Source organism: Salvelinus alpinus, chromosome 2, assembly GCF_045679555.1.
Source record: "Salvelinus alpinus chromosome 2, SLU_Salpinus.1, whole genome shotgun sequence".
Taxonomy (NCBI): Eukaryota; Metazoa; Chordata; class Actinopteri; order Salmoniformes; family Salmonidae; genus Salvelinus; species Salvelinus alpinus.
Genome location: NC_092087.1, coordinates 66,128,364 through 66,146,634, shown reverse-complemented (window position 1 = coordinate 66,146,634; position 18,271 = coordinate 66,128,364). Strand labels below are relative to the sequence as shown.

At 45.8% G+C, this 18,271-nt stretch overlaps 1 protein-coding gene across 3 annotated transcripts in view; it reads right to left on the bottom strand.

Annotated features, from left to right (window-relative positions):
- Nucleotides 1-17,793, bottom strand: part of LOC139566998 (protein jagged-1b-like) — a 29,222-nt gene extending 11,429 nt beyond the window's left edge. The window contains exons 1-9 of one of the 3 annotated variants that reach the window (XM_071388429.1): nucleotides 17,443-17,793; nucleotides 16,641-16,943; nucleotides 10,693-10,750; nucleotides 8,206-8,463; nucleotides 7,267-7,327; nucleotides 5,889-6,019; nucleotides 5,430-5,549; nucleotides 3,343-3,456; nucleotides 1,112-1,225 (exon numbers count right to left, since the gene is read on the bottom strand). In XM_071388429.1, the coding sequence (XP_071244530.1) occupies nucleotides 1,112-1,225; nucleotides 3,343-3,456; nucleotides 5,430-5,549; nucleotides 5,889-6,019; nucleotides 7,267-7,327; nucleotides 8,206-8,463; nucleotides 10,693-10,750; nucleotides 16,641-16,943; nucleotides 17,443-17,514 (1,231 nt within the window). In that variant the 5' untranslated portion in view covers nucleotides 17,515-17,793. The remainder of the gene's footprint in view (nucleotides 1-1,111; nucleotides 1,226-3,342; nucleotides 3,457-5,429; nucleotides 5,550-5,888; nucleotides 6,020-7,266; nucleotides 7,328-8,205; nucleotides 8,464-10,692; nucleotides 10,751-16,640; nucleotides 16,944-17,442) is intronic. The other 2 variants (XM_071388413.1, XM_071388422.1) reach the window with 2 other exon arrangements.
- Between the last annotated feature and the right edge of the window lie 478 nt (nucleotides 17,794-18,271).

Sequence of the window (18,271 nt, the reverse complement as noted above, 5' to 3'; positions counted from 1 at the left end):
TAGGAATAGATATTTTAATGGTTTCCCCCGTCACCCACCCATTGACTTGGGGATGCCTATTCTAGAAATTATATTTCTATGGTCTTTTCTGGTGGTCTGCTGTGGTTTGCATTCAAACCGCGTCGGAGCCTGTCCCCATGGCAAAAGGCAATTGGGGACAAACACAAATATGCCAGGGGGTGAAGGGTAGTGGATCAAGGCAGCAGTGAAGAGTTAGTGGCACCCATCTTCTTGCTCCTCACACTAAGAAGGGGTGAGGAAGAGGAGGCGTAAGAGAAGACAAGGGTGAGTAGGAGTAAGGGGGGGGTAGTTAGAGAATTAAGGCAGAAGTGAATAGAGTTAGTGGCACCCCGGCTTAGGAAACCCCACTTTATCCCTGCCCTGAGGATTCCCAAAAGCAGCCATGGAATGGAATGCCGAAGGAACTTTTCCCCATCCTGGCATGCCCGCTTCCAAATCTTCACACTAGAGCGCCATCAAAAGTCAAGGGTGGTATGATGAAGAGGAATTTGCACTGAGAAGCTTTTCTAAAGGTCAGTTTTGAGATTTCACCCCCTAATGGATAAGGTTCAGATTTTGAGAGTGTAAGCTGGTTCTAGATCTGTGCGCTAAGGACATCCTCTAAATTGTAGTAAGGTGGTTAGAAGTTGCCTTCAACCACAGATCTAGGAAACTAACTTTAACCATTAGAGAGAGGAGATATTTGACCCTGTATCAGTATATAATCTACCAACTCCGTAGTGGGCATAGAGATCAATACTCTCTCTATGGTAGTAGGTTATAGGATATATAAGTGGTAGTGGGATAGAGGACTAGGCTGTTGTGAGATAGAAGGTAGAGGTTTGTAGGATTTACGAGTACTCAGTCGTTTCTGTGTCAAAAGGGATACAATAGGAGTTGGGTTTTGTGGGATATAGGAGGTAAACAGGTTTTTTTTTAGGATAGAGGATGACAGCGAACTAGGAGGTTGTATAATAGAGGAGGTGCAGGGGTTTGTGGGATAGAGGTATATATATATTATTTTTAGAGGATGAATGAGAGCTCAGTGGTTGTATGATAGGGTGACCGTATGATAGAGGTGGTGCAGGGTGTTACGGGATAGAGGACTGACCAATGAGGCAGGTCTTGCCGCTCCACTGGGCGGGACAGGTGCACTTGAAGCCGTTGACCTGGTCCTTGCAGGTGCCCCCGTGGCCACAGGGGTTGGGGAAACACTCGTCCACATCTGGAGGGAGGGAGGAAACAAGTGTGTTACGACTACACGTGGAATGACTAATCAGAAGTCCATGACTATGGCTAGGTCTCTAGCGCTTGAAAGGCCGATGGTGTCTCGATCACCCAAAATAATTAACTTAAAATAAAAAATAAATAAAAAATGTTCCCGCCGTCATTGACTTTTCCAAAATAAAGTCTATATAACACACTGTGGTTGTTAGAATCTTAACCGCTATTAATAATCACAAACAGAACTGGAGTTATAACCAGTTTTAGGAGGGTATGTCATATTTTGTATGCCCCCCCAGTGCGCCTCTTTCTCCCGATAGTAGGGCCTGCTCCCCTCTTCCTCTCGACAGTTGGGAGGTGCCGTGCCTAGTTGATAATCCCCCTGATAATTGCCTCGAAACTGAACCTAAACTATACGGAAACTCATTTCACACATAAGAGCTGAAGGAAAGAAAATGAAGTAAATTATGATGGGGGAGAATGGGTTGATGAGCGAGGGGAAGCGAACTATGCAATCACCAGTTGTGAATGAAGAACAGAGCTGGCCATTCTATTCTATTCATCTATTCAAATGATAATCTCAAAAACGGTAGCGGAGAGAAATGTCAACACGGACAATTTCTTCACGTCACCGTCATTGGCGAACAAGTTGCTCGCAAAGAAAACAAGCCTGGTTGGCACCATGAACAAAGCGAGGCGGGAGCTTAATATCATGCCGTCTGGTTTGCTTAATATAATGAATAAAAATTAAAAAATCATAGCCTTTACTTGTACTTTTGATACTTAAGTATATTTAAATATACTTTGATACTTTTACTCTAGTAGTATTTTACTGGGTGACTTTCACTTGAGTCATTTTCTATTAAAAAAAGGTATCTTTACTTTTACTCAAGTACAACTGGGTATTTTTTCTACCACTGTGCGCATCGCCATATTTAAATCAACTTATACAATGCATTATGCTCTTCTGTATCACACGTGTTGTTTTTCCTATGAGAAAAAGATCCTCATGTTTTCGGACTTTATTCTATTCCATAGGTTGTTGTGGATTTTTGGGATCAAATGGCACAGCTGTACACAGTGAAAGGAGGAACTTACCGCTGGCCTGTCACTGTGTTCTACAACATGCTTGACTTGGCTGCCATCAACACGCACGTGTTGTTTAAGCAGTGCATGAACCCCATGAGCAGGAGAGACTTCCATCATGAGTCTAGCACACGGGCTACGTGAGAGACATGAGGGTCAAGGCAGCAGCAAAGATTCCACTAGAGGAATTGCACAAGCCAAGGAGAAACTGCCAGGTGGGCAGATGCGCTCGCAACAAAACCCATGAAACCCGTTTCAGCTGCAAGCGACTTGTTTGTGCCAAGTGTTGCAAGCAAGCGACGGAAATTTGTGATGACTGTTAGAACAAGGGATAACACCTAAATAAGATCCAACTGATGCCATTACGTGAAGATGAGCACCATACTGTAAGCACGAGCGAGGCCACAAATAATGTGTTCAATAACTGACAATGGACAATTTTTGACTGCCGTCGTAAAATCAACACATTCATTATAATGCCATTATTGCTTTTGTGCTGATTTTCACTACGTATCAAGCAGAAATGGCGCTAATACTGATGTTTATGCAACTGATATTTTCTTTAATTGACCGCGCGTCTTGTTGGTTTGGCTATTTTTATTTGTCTTGTCGTTATAAAAAGAAGTGGTACAGTGTGCCAATGCACATGCTTTTTGTTTCATAGTTTCAACAAAAGGCACTCTACAAATAAAATAGATTTTACACTTCAAATTCTATGTTGTGTTTTTTCATTTTTTACATACAGTAACAATGACAATATTATGTCCCCCCCCCCCAATTTTTTTTATTTTAATGTTACCTAAGACCTTCATAAACAGCAACCCAATGATTACTTTTCTGATAGCATATATTACATTTATTTGACTGTTAGAATTTTGACGTCCAAAATTGGTACGAAGGGGGGATCCAACAAGGCCAGGCTTTTCTAGTGCTAGAGGCCGGTGAATGTACAAGGGTAAACCCACTGAGTATAATATTGAATTTAAAAATCACCTAAACCTCAGGTATTACATACTATAATGTATTACTTACTGATGCTGCAGTAGGGGCCACTCCAGCCAGGGGCACACTGGCACTCGAAGCTCTGACTGGTCTCCACACATCTCCCTCCGTTAAAACAGGGCTCCGACAGACAAGCATGCTCTGCTATGGACCGAGAGACAGAGCGAAACAGAACGAGACAGAGAGAGAGAGATAGTGGGTAAAAGGGAGAGGGGAAAGGTAGAGAACAGAGAAAGGTAGATGGAGCAGGTAGAGAGAGAGGAGAGAGAGGGAGAGAGAGTTAAACTCCTAAACTCAGTTCTCACACTGCAGGAGGGTGGGGTGGGTTTTCCCCTCGCTGCTGTCGGTTCCCAGCGGCTCTCTCTGGCCCAGCTAGGCTACAACCAGTGGAGTGGAAAGCCCCTTTGACCTCTCACTAACCAGCTCTGGACCACACCGCAAGACGAGGAGCGAGAGAGTGAGACAGACAAGGGAGGGAGAGATACGGAAAGATAAAGGAGAGTGCTGAGTACAAGAGAAATAAACAGAACACGAGAAAGAATTACATTTCCTCACCGAGAAAAAGACAACCAGACAAAGAATAAAACACACAGAGAAAGCGAGAGACAGAAAGACAGGGTCCATTCCCCACTAGGCCTACGTTGTTAGAAAAAAAACATCCCCTCTCCCATTTCACTCACCCCCCAGGGCCCTAGCACAATATAGTCTTAGCATTAACTATAGCCAGCTAGCAGGAAATCGTCTGTCATGGCACGCTGACCCGCAGAGCGACGCGCCATGACTTCCACCCGAACGCAAATCATTGTCCATCCCTCCGCGGGAGGATGAGAGAAGACAGGAGGGAAGAGAATAGTAAACTCACAAGTCACGACGGATTCCTCCGCTCAAATCAATTAGTGCTCTGCATTCTTTGGCAGGCAGACCGACCCGCATCACAAATGGCACCCTATTCACTATACAATGCACTACGTTTGACCAGAGCCCTATTGGCCCTGGTCAAAAGCAGTGCACTGAATAGGGTGCCATTTGGGACTACCCCCGAGGGGGGAGGCGAGAGGGAGAAGACTGTTGATTGGTGTCAGCGGGCTAGGGGCAGGGGAGGAAGAGAGGGGGATAGAGGGAGGGAGAGGAGCACAGAAGGGGGGTTTTAATGTTGTTGGGTCTGGCTGGGAGAGAAAAAGAAAAGGAGAATTCAGGCTTGGTTGGAAGCTGGAATCCCCCTCTTCTTTCCCTCGTTCTCTCCCTCCTTCCTCCACTCCCTCCCTCGCTCTCAAGATGACCGGCGATAGTTTTCAAACCCTCGCTACAGAGGTGGCAACTGTCCCAGACAAACACAGAGCGGGCGTGTTTGACTGCCAACGCCTACAGGGAGCTTCCTCCTCAATTAGCTGAGTCATGTCTCCATTGACCCCCATACAAAACAAGGGCCATCAAAATAATTACATATACAACTCATTCCTATGATCAAAACTCAAACTTTATAGAAACCAACCTTGATTCAAACTGACACATTTAAACAACTTGAAGATGTGAGATAACTGTTAGATTTGTTGAAGGTAGAATACAATCCACCCTCATAGAAAGGTTAGCTCCGTTACTGGGTCTCCTCCCGTTCCCGTGACGACGCCTTAATGAGGTCGTCACCTCCTGGTCGGAGTGACGCGGGAGACCGCCCTACGAACGGAACCTCCCTGGATGGGGTTAAGCACGGGACTGACCCCCCCCCCCCCCAACCCCTGAACTATGACCCCCTCGACTTCCCACCCCGTGACTCGGATCTCACCGACTGGTCTTGGGAAAACAAATACCCTTTTCTCTCAGTCTTCACCACAAAATAAAAAAGATTGAGTGTGAGACAGCAGAGAAACAGAATTTTTAAAATAAATCTCCAGCGTAGTAGATCAGCTGCGCTTTGAGTGTCCAGACTAACTTCCCTATGGGACAATAAAGTTATTCTTATCCCATCTTGTTTTCTACTCCAATTTCACTCTCATAAGGATGAAACATTCAGTGGAACCAGACCCTAGACACTACAAGAGACTTACACACATGTGTGTGTGTGTGTGTGTGTGTTTGTGTATACGCAAGTACACGTATGTGTGTGTCAGGCGACTCACCTTTTTCGCAGTTGACACCAGAGTAGCCGTCAGGACAGGCACAGTGGTACTTGTCAGGTCCAGTGTTGCTGCAGGTCCCCATGTTCAGACAGGGCTGGAGCGTACCACAAGTGTTCAGGTCTGGAAGACAGGGAGGGAAAAGTGTGAGTGTGCGTTGGTGAGAGCACCAGTTATCAGCTGTATATCTACAAACCAGGGGGGTATACTACAAAGCAGGATCAATGAGTTAACCTGCTAACTTGCCCAAATAAATAACTAAATATATTTCTTTAAGATAAGCTTGAAATTGGCATGTTGTGATTGAAACAACCAAAAACATAAGTTTAGCATTCTTAATGAACCAGAAAATCAGTAGGCCTATTTCTGGTTGTTTACAAAGTTAGCTGGCCAACTCAATGATCACGCTTTGTAGTATACCTCTCTGGTGTGCGTTTGCTATTCTTGCACGTGTATGCTTACCTTTGTCGCAGAGCTGGCCGCCAAAGTTTGTGTCACAGAGGCACTGCCACGGTTCCACGCAGGTTCCGTGCACACAGCCCGGGTGAGGGATGCACTTATCACAGTACTCGCCCTGCCAGCCGTACAGACACCTGCAGGACACACGCGCACACACTCGATAAGTACTCAATGCCCGGGACGACAGATCTTAACAAAAAAATACATATATTCAGTTCTCAACACTATCCCGCTTAAAAACACAGACAATGTATCACAATCTTTTAACACACACAGGAATGGGTTGGGCAGGGCTAAGGCTGCTCCTTGAGTAAGTAAAAAATCTTGTCTGGACAGTGAACTAGCAGGGGTAAGCTTCTCAATGAGTCATAACAGAGCGAATCAAATATACACACACACCCCCACCCCTTATAATTCATCCCTGGTATCCATGCCCAGCCCACCCTTGCTTGAGGCAATGGATAATTATCCCAGCTACCCAATATATACCTCCTACCTAATTCAAGCCTTCTGAAAGGCTTGAATAAGAGCTGCTAAATCTAGCAAAAATGGAGGACATGTGAAACCCTCGAAATTACCCATTTCACTCCAGCCTTCCTGAAGAATCAGATGTGTGTTCAAGTTCAGTTAAAGCCCTAGAAGCTTCTCCAGAATCTCCACAACATGCTAATGTCTCCTAGCGCCGCTTGCGATCGTTTCTTGGCTGCGAGACTAAAAGGCTCACGCGACATCAAAGCATGGCGGCTGAAGAAAGGTGAAAGAGGGTGGGAGCGGGGAAACAGACAGGTGAAAGAAAGAGGAAATAAATCCTTTGAATTTGACAGAGGTCTTCGAGACCAGATTCCACCGCCACCATTAAGCTCTCACCACTCTGGGGGGCCCCCGGCAGACGTGCGCAAAGGGGGTCGAGAGGGGTCGCGATAATCTCCAACCACCCCACATACACCCCCTTCCCAAAACACGCAAAGGTTCGGGCCCTTCACAGCTCTGGATAATGGGAGGGGGATTCAGTGGGTTGTGTTTATTAGGGCACGCAATGTAAAACTTTTTAAAACAGTCACTTCCTGCTTTAGTCTGTTTTCTTCTGTTTGATGCCTAATGAACACATCACGATCAAGGGTTGTGACTTTGATTGCCACATATAGCATCGTGTAGAACGTATAGTGTTATCTAACGAAGACACTGCCAAAGATTACGTCTCCATTGAGTCCGGTGCCAATCCAAAGTGGGCAGAACGCATGGTGTTGGGAATTCCCCCCACCAATCGTGTTATTTCCATGTGGTACAAGGATGTTGCTGTGACAACAAGTCTGGCACTTTCCAGTGAGCGTTTTACTAACTTAGGTTTGCTGAAAAAAATGTAAAAAAAATAGGTGCTTACTTGCAATCTCCGGGCAATTTACAGGAACCATGTTCAGTGCTGCAGCCTTGCCTGCAAATTGCTGAGAGAGAGAAAGAAAATGAGGGAGGAAGTAAAGGAGAAAGAGAGAAAGTCCAAGTGGGGTGACAGTGAGAGTCAGCAAGAAATTCACAGGGGGGGAAAAAAAAGTAAGAGTGACGAGAGAGAGAGAAAACACAAAGAGTCAGCATGATGATGTCAGACAGCTCCCCCTCCCCTATCTCATCTCCAAACTCGTGGGAATGTCCTAAGCTCCAACCGGGGCAGTAATCCTACAAAATCCAAGACTTATCCCAGAGCTCTGCCATCGCTCCCCGCGAGGATACTAGGGCCTAGGGGGTGCGCTGGTGCGTTGCAAACAGCCCAAATTCCAAACGGCAACGCTAACTATTTGTACAAGCCTGCCGGGCCGGCCGTGGCCAAAATCTGCTGCGTTAAGACAATATGCCCTGGTGTCAATGGGTGAAGAAGCCAGCTTGACCCCACCCCTAAATGATATCATTTAGTCTAGTGTTCATTCTCTCTCTGGTCAGATTCACCTCAACACAATTGCAGTCCATTGTCACTTTAGCTAGTTTTGGACGTCCCTTCCTTGCCTTAATGATGGCATGCTAACAGAAAGGCACTAAAGCACAACTTGCCCTTAAAAAGGCCCACTGTTATTTATAGAACATATATATATTTTTTTAATTTTTTTATTATTATTATTATTATTATTTTTTTTGGGGGGGGGGGGATTTATAGAACATTTTGATCATTTAAATTATATATTCCAATTGATTCTTGATGAATGTCACTTATCAATGCCTTTTGAGCTTTGTTCAACTGTATGACCTCGTGGGGGGAAAAAATGACCTTAGCGTTTGGCTTCACGTTCCTGTAAAATTACAGACAACTACTTTGGTTAAACCCCACTCTTACCAGTGCTGCATTCTAGTCCGGACCACCCTTCGAGGCAGGTCTTGTTGCCGTTGTGGTCGCAGTTGTAGTGGCCAAAAAAGTCGTCGCGCGGACGGCAGAACTTGTTGCAGCCGAAACCGTAGTAATGCTCATCGCAGCTGACGCGGATCTGGTACTCAAACTGGCCCACCGGCCCGTTGTGCTTCAGGCTCTGCCACTGGCGGCTGGGGTTGATCATGCCCGACTGAACGGCCTTCTCGATCATCTCGCCTCCCCCACCTGATGGAGGGAAATGGATTAGGGAAAGAGAGAGATGAGTCAGAGGGACTGGTAGGAAACACATGGGCATAAGGGTGAGGGACGGCAAAGACATAAACGCAGTCATACAGACAGACACAATATATACACAGAAGTCAACACACGAGGATGAGAATGCCCATTCAGCAAGACCAAGCGTCTTGCTCTGGGACATTTCTCAGTCTTTCCTAGTACAGGGTCTCCAAATATCAGTGGGTAAACGCCCAAACATTAATTGCCATCCAAATCTACTGCTTCCAACGGACATAAGCAGTGATGCACCCTTCTGTCCCTGCCCACGCCGCCACCCTCTGCTACCCTTGCACCCAAACAAACTCGACCTCACTGGGGTCAGCGCGCGAGGGAGAGATGACGCCATCCCTACCATACCAGCGCAGCTATGTCACACTGTGTTAGGGCAGTCGCTGCCTCCTAATCCCATTTTCCACTAAGAAATCCTCTGGTGTTCTAGAAATACAGAAAGGCAGTAATGCAAACCAACGCAATTTTTTAATATAATTTTTTTAATAAAATGTCCAAAATAGTCTGCCCACTTAAATTCCGTTCAGCCTCTGCGAGCTTTGACATGGGGGCACGAAAATGAACAGAAACGTAAGCTTCGGGTTTGTTTACTCCTCTTTTCTTGGAGGGAAAGCTGCTTCGTTACGGCAGTGTTAGTTGTAGTGGCGGGCCGTAGTAGTAATATTCCAGGCCGTTCTAGAATCCTGAGCTCCAATGTGGTATTTCGCCGGTGGAGTGCAAAGTGTGGTCGGGGTGAGGTGACACCCTCTCACTACCTGAGGCCCGGAATAGTTTGACGGCGAGGGGGTTGTGGTTTGGCGAAATAATGGACAAAATTAACCCAGGGTCCTCAAACCAAATATATATATTTAAAAAAAAAAACGACCTGGAAGCCAACTGTGACCCACCATATCAAACAGGAAATTCCTAGACGGTTGACGGTGTGAGAAATAGAGCTAACGTAGCATATTTGTTAAATATAGCCAACCTCAAGAAAACCGTACTGGACCATCCTGGAGATTTGACCAAACATTTAAACCTCTCAGTTTCGTGGTGAATACTGCTCGGGGCAATGAGTCAAGTCGGCAACGACATGATAGTTACCTCGGTAACTTGTAATTTAAGCTTACGTAAGCACAATTTAGAGACGCCAACTCTAGACTAAGGTTAGCCGTAGCAGTGTATTTGGCTAGCATTAACATCACAACTGTGATAGGCTTTTAATGAGTCTGCTTATTGGAGGCTAACTGGCCACGTGCCCAGGGCACTTAGGTTGTTGACGCTGAGTGAGACGGTCAATATTTGGCCTGTCCTCGTTTGGCCCTCTTCCTTGGCAGACGTTTTCATTGATCTAGCTGTCTTGTTGTGTGTGCTTGTCGGTGGGAGGGCTTTCGAAAAATAAAGTCCTCAACCTCACACTAACCTTTTCGCATTTGGCCTTTATTGGCCCGAATGCGATGCTTAGTTTCATGCTCGATGTAGACTTGGCTGTGGTGGAACAACTGCCCTCCCCTCCTTCTGGGCCAAAGCACACCTGGACAGGGGTCAGCGTACCCTGGGGCCGAATTAACACGGGAACTATAATGGTTCCCTGAGGGATGCCAAATGCAACACAGCCATAACTCCCACTGACTGCCTAACGGTCGGGCTGAAAACAAACAACGCTTAAATCTGTAGTGTGATCTCCCTCCATCTCCTCCTCACTCACTCCCTTACCAGTCTACACTACCGTCACTTTTTTCTGAATGAGACTATTGCGTACCATTACAATTGAGAGCCATATCGATAGTAAGGGAGTTCGAGAGACAGAGGGAATGACTCATGCTTGATAGTTATGCCTGATAGTTCTGCCCAATGTTGGTCAGTAATGCCAACCAATGGCTTTTCAAATGAGGGGGGGGGGGGGGGGGTGCACCTGCCATCAGTCATAAAGCCTTTAAAAACATTTTTATAAGCACAAGTATAATTTCCCTGCCCCATAAATGTCCCTTACCAATATATTAAGCCCCCCACCCAACACACACACATCTGCCCCTTTACACACACGCAAGTAACCGCATTACAGGTTCCTTATTTTTGTCCTGGGACCACCACTTCCAGGTCACGGGGTCGTGTTGCTTTTGTAATGCGAAACCAAATGGAGCAGAGAGAGTGAGAGATGTAACATAATGGTGGGGGGATAATACTCACTGCCCGTAGAAGAGGCGTTGTTGAAGTCCAAGGCCTCCACGATCAATGTATAGGACCTCTGGAGAGAGATAAGATTAATAAGATAGAGAGAGGTGTCAGGTAAAACAAGTCACAGCTGCGTTAACTCCTTCACCACTGGCTGATACAAGTTTACTTTTAGATTCCTTTCTGCATAGTTCCTGCTAACAGAGTTGGCTGTAGGCTACTTCTTATTTAGCCTGCTGTTTGAACGGACATAGCATATTAGCAGAAATATAAACAGTTGGGGGAGAGAAAGTCCCATTTGAGGTAATAACTGTTCTTAGATCTGGTATAACATTAACGCAGTGTGTACCTTTATCAATAAAACAAAACATTTTTTTATAGGCACACAGTCACAGGGAACAGTGTAAATACAGACAAACTCCTTCCCATTCGTGAGCACACACACACACACGAGAGCCGCAAGTGAGTGGGTATGGTGGCGTTTAACTCAGTCTGTCCATTGGCCGTTCTCCATATGTTGCAGATTAGAGAGAGCACGGCTACCCCCCCGAGGCGCCAGCAGCCCTCTGATCCGGTCGGGCTAAGCCACTCTCCCTTACAGCAACCCACCCCAAAACTAACCCAACGCTTTCCTACCCCCTCCCCGGATAGGGATAGAGAATCCAAGGGTGGCGATAAAGAGAGCAAACCGCTGGCATTGTTTAAAAACCATCCTGGGTTCCTTTCCTTTATTTTTCCCCTTCCAGTGCACCGTGAGTAGTTGTGTGGAGTGACTTGAGGGCGCTGTAATAGTCAGAATAGAATGGAGATCTCGGCTGTGTGTGTGTGTGTGTGTGTGTGTGTGTGTGTGTGTGTGTGTGTGTGTGTGTGTAAAAAGGCCATTTCAGTGTGTGTATGCACGTCGTGGAGACGGGGGGGGGGGGTCCATTATTTCGGCACCTCTTTGAAACTCTTTGTCTCTCTTAAGGCCCCCATCGCTCTCACCGGTATCGGATAACGGACAGCGGAGAGCCGTGGAGGGCTGGGCCGAGGGAGGATTGTGTGTGCCAGAGTGTGTGTATGCGTGCCTTCATTCATGAGACTGTTGTGTACAGTATCATGAGTTTTCATCTTTGTGCAAAAATATATTGATTTGTGTGTGTGCGCGCGCGCAAATAAGTGTGTGTGCGTGCCTGAACGCAAGTGTGCCTGCCCATACTTGGCTCCGGTCAGAGTGCATGGGCCTCTCTCCACTCAAGACACTCACTTGCCAACATTCACACGAGCACTCCTTGTAGCACTTGTCAATGAAGCTCCAAAAATATGATGGGGGAGGAAAGAGTGGTGGTGGAAACAGGGTGATGGGAGGGGGTTGGGGTGGTCGGGGTAGACAGCGCTCGCTCGTCCTTTCCCTCCCTCTCCCTTGGAGGCATGCCCGGCCTCTTGTGTGGGGCTTATGGCCTTGCCACTTTGTCCCATTTAAACAAACACGACGCTGGTTCGCTGGCACACGTAGCCATGCACAGCCTAGCAGCGGCTGCAGCTAGCTACATTGTTCCACTGGATCCCTGATCGCTATCTTATATGGATGTCAGTCTAATTACTGGTTATCACTCACAGGAAATCCAGATGATATCAAGATTTGGGGGAAACCACACAGCAGCTCCAACTGTGTGTGCAGCCATTTTGCATATCATGACTCATGATCATAACCATTGAAATGGAGACGAGCTAAAACAGTGGTAGCCAAGTCAACTCGAGTTTCTTTTACTATCCAAAGCTTGGGAATTTCACTTGGCTAGCTTCATAATTTAAAAGCACTGTCTTTAAATAAAAATACAACTCCCCTCAAAACTGTCCTTTCCTCACAAATAGCAAAGAAAATAGAATTTCAAACCATTTCCACCTCCCAAACCCATTCGGTTAGTACATGCCACCTTTCGACGGTGCCAAAGTAACGTTTACCAAAACGGTAAATAGCAGCCAGGTAAAAAAAACTAAGCACACCATCCCTTCTTTCCCCAGACTAGTGGTGCCTCTCCAAACATTGTCCCACTTTCTCCCCTACGTCACTCCATTCTTGCTGCAATTTGATTGAGTATTTTTGGAACGGTGCCTAACTTCTCTGTACCCAGTTTTGGTTGAGGACAGAGGCAGGGCCCAGCGCTTTCACTAGGCTGAGATAAGTGTGGGAAAATAGTTCAAAAGCAAGTGAAACAAGCAGACAAGCCTGGGCACGTCCAGGGAGGGAGTCGGCAGGTTGAGTAAGTGCCTGTGTTTTGCAGAGCAGTAGGAGTAGGGCTCACGCAATGGTGGCTTGATTGGTCTCTACCTATAAAGGGAAACTGATGAGGCTATTCTTTTTGGGGGAAGGAAGGATAAAATCATAGTTGCCCCACATTGAATGAAACCACATTGGTGGATAAAAAAAAAAAAATCATGCTTGATTCACCACCAGACACCGTTTATCAAAGGTCAACTGATATGGGGCCAGTGTCACACACAGGTTAAGACTAGTCTTGGACTAAAAAGCATTCAACAGAAATTCTCCATTGAAATAGTTTTTTTTGGTCCAGGACTAGTCTTAAATCGGTGTCTAGGAAACCAGACCATATTGTTTTGACATTTACTAGCATTCAATGCTTCTGAAACCTAAAATATCCCGTATACATGTTGGGTCAAAATGTCCTGGTTGACATAAACACTACAAATAAACTTCTATCTGGACGTGTTGTGCTGAATGTGCACAGATGAAATACGGAGAAGACACAAGCAGGCTGTTCTGATTACCCTCACCTCATAAGTCACTGTGTGCTTATCAGTTCTGTACTGTCGGACCTCTCTCTGTTCATCCACCTTTTCATCTCTCCCTCTTTATTACACATTCCCCCCTGCCTCTCCTGAACACACACCCCACACATACACCCCCCCACGGTAGATGAGGCTTTTACGACAGTAAGGGAGATAGAGGGATGGAGAGAAGGATGGAGAGAAACAGAAAACGAGATAGGGGGAAACAGAGGCAGACCTGTCTTTTCTCTCTCCAATCCATAGAACCAGAGAGCAGTGAGACTAAGAATAATCACTGAGAAGTGAGAGTGAAAACTAAATGAACAGAAAAAAATCCAAGCATCAACTGTTGTCACTCTGGCTGAACTCTAGCCCGCTGTTTGACCGTGGGTGGGGGGGTGGTGGTGAGGGGGCCTATGTCCATGTCCCATCAGAGTCAACTATCCCCACTGGCCTCTATCCTTCTCTAGGCTTTTGGCTCTGGGGACTGCTGGCTGGCGGATGGTGGAATAATAGGCCTACCGGCATTACGCGAGTAAGGCGACCGATGGGCAATAGGGGCCGAACTTCAAAATAATGGCAACTTCAGCACAACGGTTTAGTCTGGGAGCCCCGAACGAACCGCGGCACTGCCGAGTCTACTGCTGCATCCTGTTGCTTCCCCCCAGCCACATTATTCCCGTCCTGGCCTCCCATTATCTCCCATAATCCTCGCTGTCAGCCCGGCCGGGCCCAGGCTATTGTTTAGCCCCCCCCCCCCGCACCCCCGCTAACATAAGCTGTCACTGCTTCTGTCTGGCTAGGGCCGTCGAGCCAGGGGCCGAGAGAGAGAGAGTAGAGAGCTCCTCTCTCCAAGCTCTAAAAAGAAAGAGGAGAACAGTGGCCTGTGTCACATGCAAGAGTAAAAAAAAAAGAAGAGGGGGAATGAAAGTTCAACAACCGCAAGTGAGATGTTGTTGGCGATACTTTTGGCCACGGCAAGAGGTTGCCATTCGAGGGCCCAATAAACAGACTGACGCACATAGTGAGGTTGTTTTGGTTCGCCCGTGCCAATTTGGGGTCGGGGTTGTGGACGTATAAAACAGACCCAGGGCCACTCTAGCCTAGCCCAAAACGTCTAGCCAAGTCTGGGGTGTATTCTTCAATAGGAACCAACAGAAGCAAACTGACCAAATTGGGGAGGGACCTATCTAAAGTCATCCAATAAGAAACACATTTTTGTTGCAACGCATTTTCCGTTGTTAAATGTCTTGCTACAGTGTGCACTAATAAATACGCCCCTGCTTCTTCGAAGTAAGGGGACGGTGACTGCTTCATTTAACACGCCAGTTACTATAGGGTGGCAGGGTTAAAAGATGGAATGTCTTGTGTCCAGTCAAGCGCAACCGCTCAGGCCCAGGTTGACAAAGGGCGGTGGGGGAACAAGAGGCCTTTATACTGCCTGTGTTAAGGTCAGGGGCGAGGATACACGGCCAGACCTTTGTGACTTAAGCAATGTCGACTGCCCCTAGACAGTAGTGGCATAGATGCTGGCTGACTGTCCAGTTCATGGAATATTCAAGAATCTCAAAAGTGTCCACACGAATGCCCTGTGCCACCAACTAAACAGAACAAGATGTTGACATAGTTCCAAAAGCCCCTTATTTCTAGGAATATCCTCTTTGCAATCCACCTAGAATTTTAAAACCACAAAAAATAATATACAAATCCAACACTGCCCTTCTACAACACACATCATTATTCATCCATTAGGTCTAGCCATGGAGAACACTGTAGGCAAAGGGTCTGGAGGGAAAAAAAAGCTGGCTCCATCAACTATGCCCCCCTTGCAGGTGCACTCCTCCCCTCTCTCTTGCTCCCAGTTCCATTTCTCCCAGTGGGAGGCCTCGTTACCTAGCAACTCCCTCAAACATCCAATTACTTCATCCCATTGATGACCTGGCACCTCTTCATTGAATGCTGATGAGTTAAAAGTGTACAATTCATACAAAACAGGGGTTATTGTATGACAACAAATTAAAGTGTGAAAAAATGCCAATTCCTCATTCAATCTTTCATTACATTTTCCCCTGAGCTTGTCTTTGTGGTAATTCTGGGCAAACAAGCTTGAGTAATTAAACATGTTTCCAAATTGCTAGGTAGAAATTGGATGGAAAAGGAAGTATGCAATAGGACAATGGCTTCTTAGCGAGGTCTTTTCATAGTGATATTGGAGCATGCCTAGAAAACCATTTGGGGGCCACATCATTGTGTCCAAAACATATTTTGATGCTGCCAGGGCAACTTATCTGCATTGAAATATTGTCAGTCCACTTTAATTGTCATGTTCTTAGGTCAACTACAGGCTAATCCTTGAAAACAATTGCTGTGTACAACTAGCCTACCTCATTCAAGCTTTTTCCTCTTAATTCTCAAAACGACAGTATAATCTCACACAGCCACAGAAAGAAATGAGCTCAAAACATGGTCAAAATGGATGGCTCAAGTCATGAAAAATGTGGCATGATAAAAAAACGTGCACACACACACACGAGAACGGTCAACCAGAGGAATGCGTAGAGTTCATTGAGTGAATTCTCTGCTTCCTGAGAGCGCATTGTGTGTAAACGCCGTGGCTAGATAACCCAGCTGTTTTATTGCCTATTCTTGCAGAAGCCATTGTTTGACGCTCGGCGACTGGCCGCGCGCTCTTTAGGAAAAGACAGTGTGGAATGAATCTCGTTTGGCAGCGCGTCACTGGTGTAATGATGCGACCCTACAGTTCTTCATAAATGATTAAACCTCTTTGGAATTGCCCATTTTGGTTTAGAATTTCGGCCTATTTCCAAGAACTGACGCATAAACTCTAGTGATGAGTATTCAGACAGCGCACATTTATGGACGACCTCACCGTGACATATTCTCTGCCAATCCGATTGAACTATAATATACTGTATTTGTAAGAATAATGTAACCCCCCCAAAAAACGTGACTGTCTTGTCGTGGCCCATGCACTTGCATTGTGTAGCCTGCTAGCCTCAAATGACATGCTGACATTGACATATCCAAAAGTTACTTATCTGCCCATCGTTTTTGTTGCGTATTCCTGTCCATTAATCTAAATTGGATTTGGCTGAGCCAAAATGTTTCTCAACAAACTCGCGCGCCCGAGAGGAAGAACATGTTACATAAACATAACTACGCAATCAACTCACCGGCCAAGCGAAGCTGAAAGGTAATACAATCCTCGACTTGTCACTCCTCATGCTCCGCAAAGAAAAAGTATTCCCTCCGACCACGGGTGTAGAAGCCGTCCCGAAACTGCATGGGCCCGCCGACGAGACCTTCAACTGGTACTCCTTTAGACACACTTTAAAATAGGTATCACACTCGTCCCTCGTGCATTTGCGATCTGCGGCATTCCGAGATCCATCGCAGCACACGCCAGTCTGCAGTTCGCCATTCACGTTCTGCATCGATACAATTTGCAATTCGAAGTGTCCAGATGCCATAGCCACCTGTTTTGGAAAAAAAGAGCGACATGACTTTGTTATTTCAATGTGTCTTGCCTTTTGATACCTTCATTTCAAACTGTCAATCAACATTTATGCAATTTTGATACATTAATTTCAAACTGTCAACCCAACATTTATGCAAGCTTGAACGTTTCCAACTGTAGAAGTAGCTAACTGCAACACATCTTATCAAGCTAAAGTAGGTACCTAATGTTTAAGTTATCAAGCTAATATCGACAATAGCTAATTGTGTGATTTGTAGTCACTAACTTGCAACAAACTATTGCAAAGAAATTCCCATACTGTTCATTTACAGAGGCACGCGTTACTGGTTTTTATTTTGGAATATCAAATTGATGGCGACATGAAAACATACTCAAGTTTTCCAGTGCATCCTCCTAAAGCCACAACAAGTTCTTGAAAATGTGCATGTTGAAAACTGTCAAATTAGAGCATTACTGTATGGACAAAAGGTAAGAAGTCGGCTTGAATATCCACGTACCTTAATCCACATGCATTGCAAGAAGACATGAATAGAAAAGGCAACACAGATTGAACTCAGTCTCAAAATCATGCCTTCTGTTTGATAGTGTCGTTTGCTGCGAAACTAAAAGTCCGGCCGACCTACGGCTCTATATACTCCTCCGATTTGAACATGCACGACTGGAGAACACCTTTTCAAAAGAGCATAGATCTCCACTGCAAAATGGCCTGCCCCCTTGTCTCACTCTTTTGTCCTTTCGACTATTGTTCTTTTTCTTTATATATTTCTGATCGCCTCTGATACAACAATACCCACGAGCTAAGGAAGCGACGTCTGTGTTCGAATGACTGTCCCAGACTTTACAGCAAGTTCAGGGGAAGAGGGGGCGGGGGCAATACACGAGTCGTTGTTTAATATTCCTAAGTGGGAGAGGCCCTGAGATCGAAGCCACACCCAATGTTTAATATGCATGTCTGTCGTGTATTTACTCCACAATCAACTGCGCAAGTGCCATCAAACAAGGATGCTACTTTCAAATAAGTCCATAGAGCACACAGAAAAGTATTTAGCATTTGGTTCATAGTTATACATTGAGATGAACCCTCGTGCAGTGGGCCTATTGATCTTGTGTAGTGTAAAGCAATCTGGTAGTAATGAGCAAGATAGTTAATTATTCAGATTTTATTGGTCAACATTTATATATTCTAATAGGGCTACTAAACCTGACCAAGATGATGCAATGATGTGAAAACCCCTTGTTGACAAGTACATGGGATATGTCCAACACAATTGTCTTGTTTGACAAGGAACATGCCTGCATCCTCATACATCTATTGCCTATTTTCAG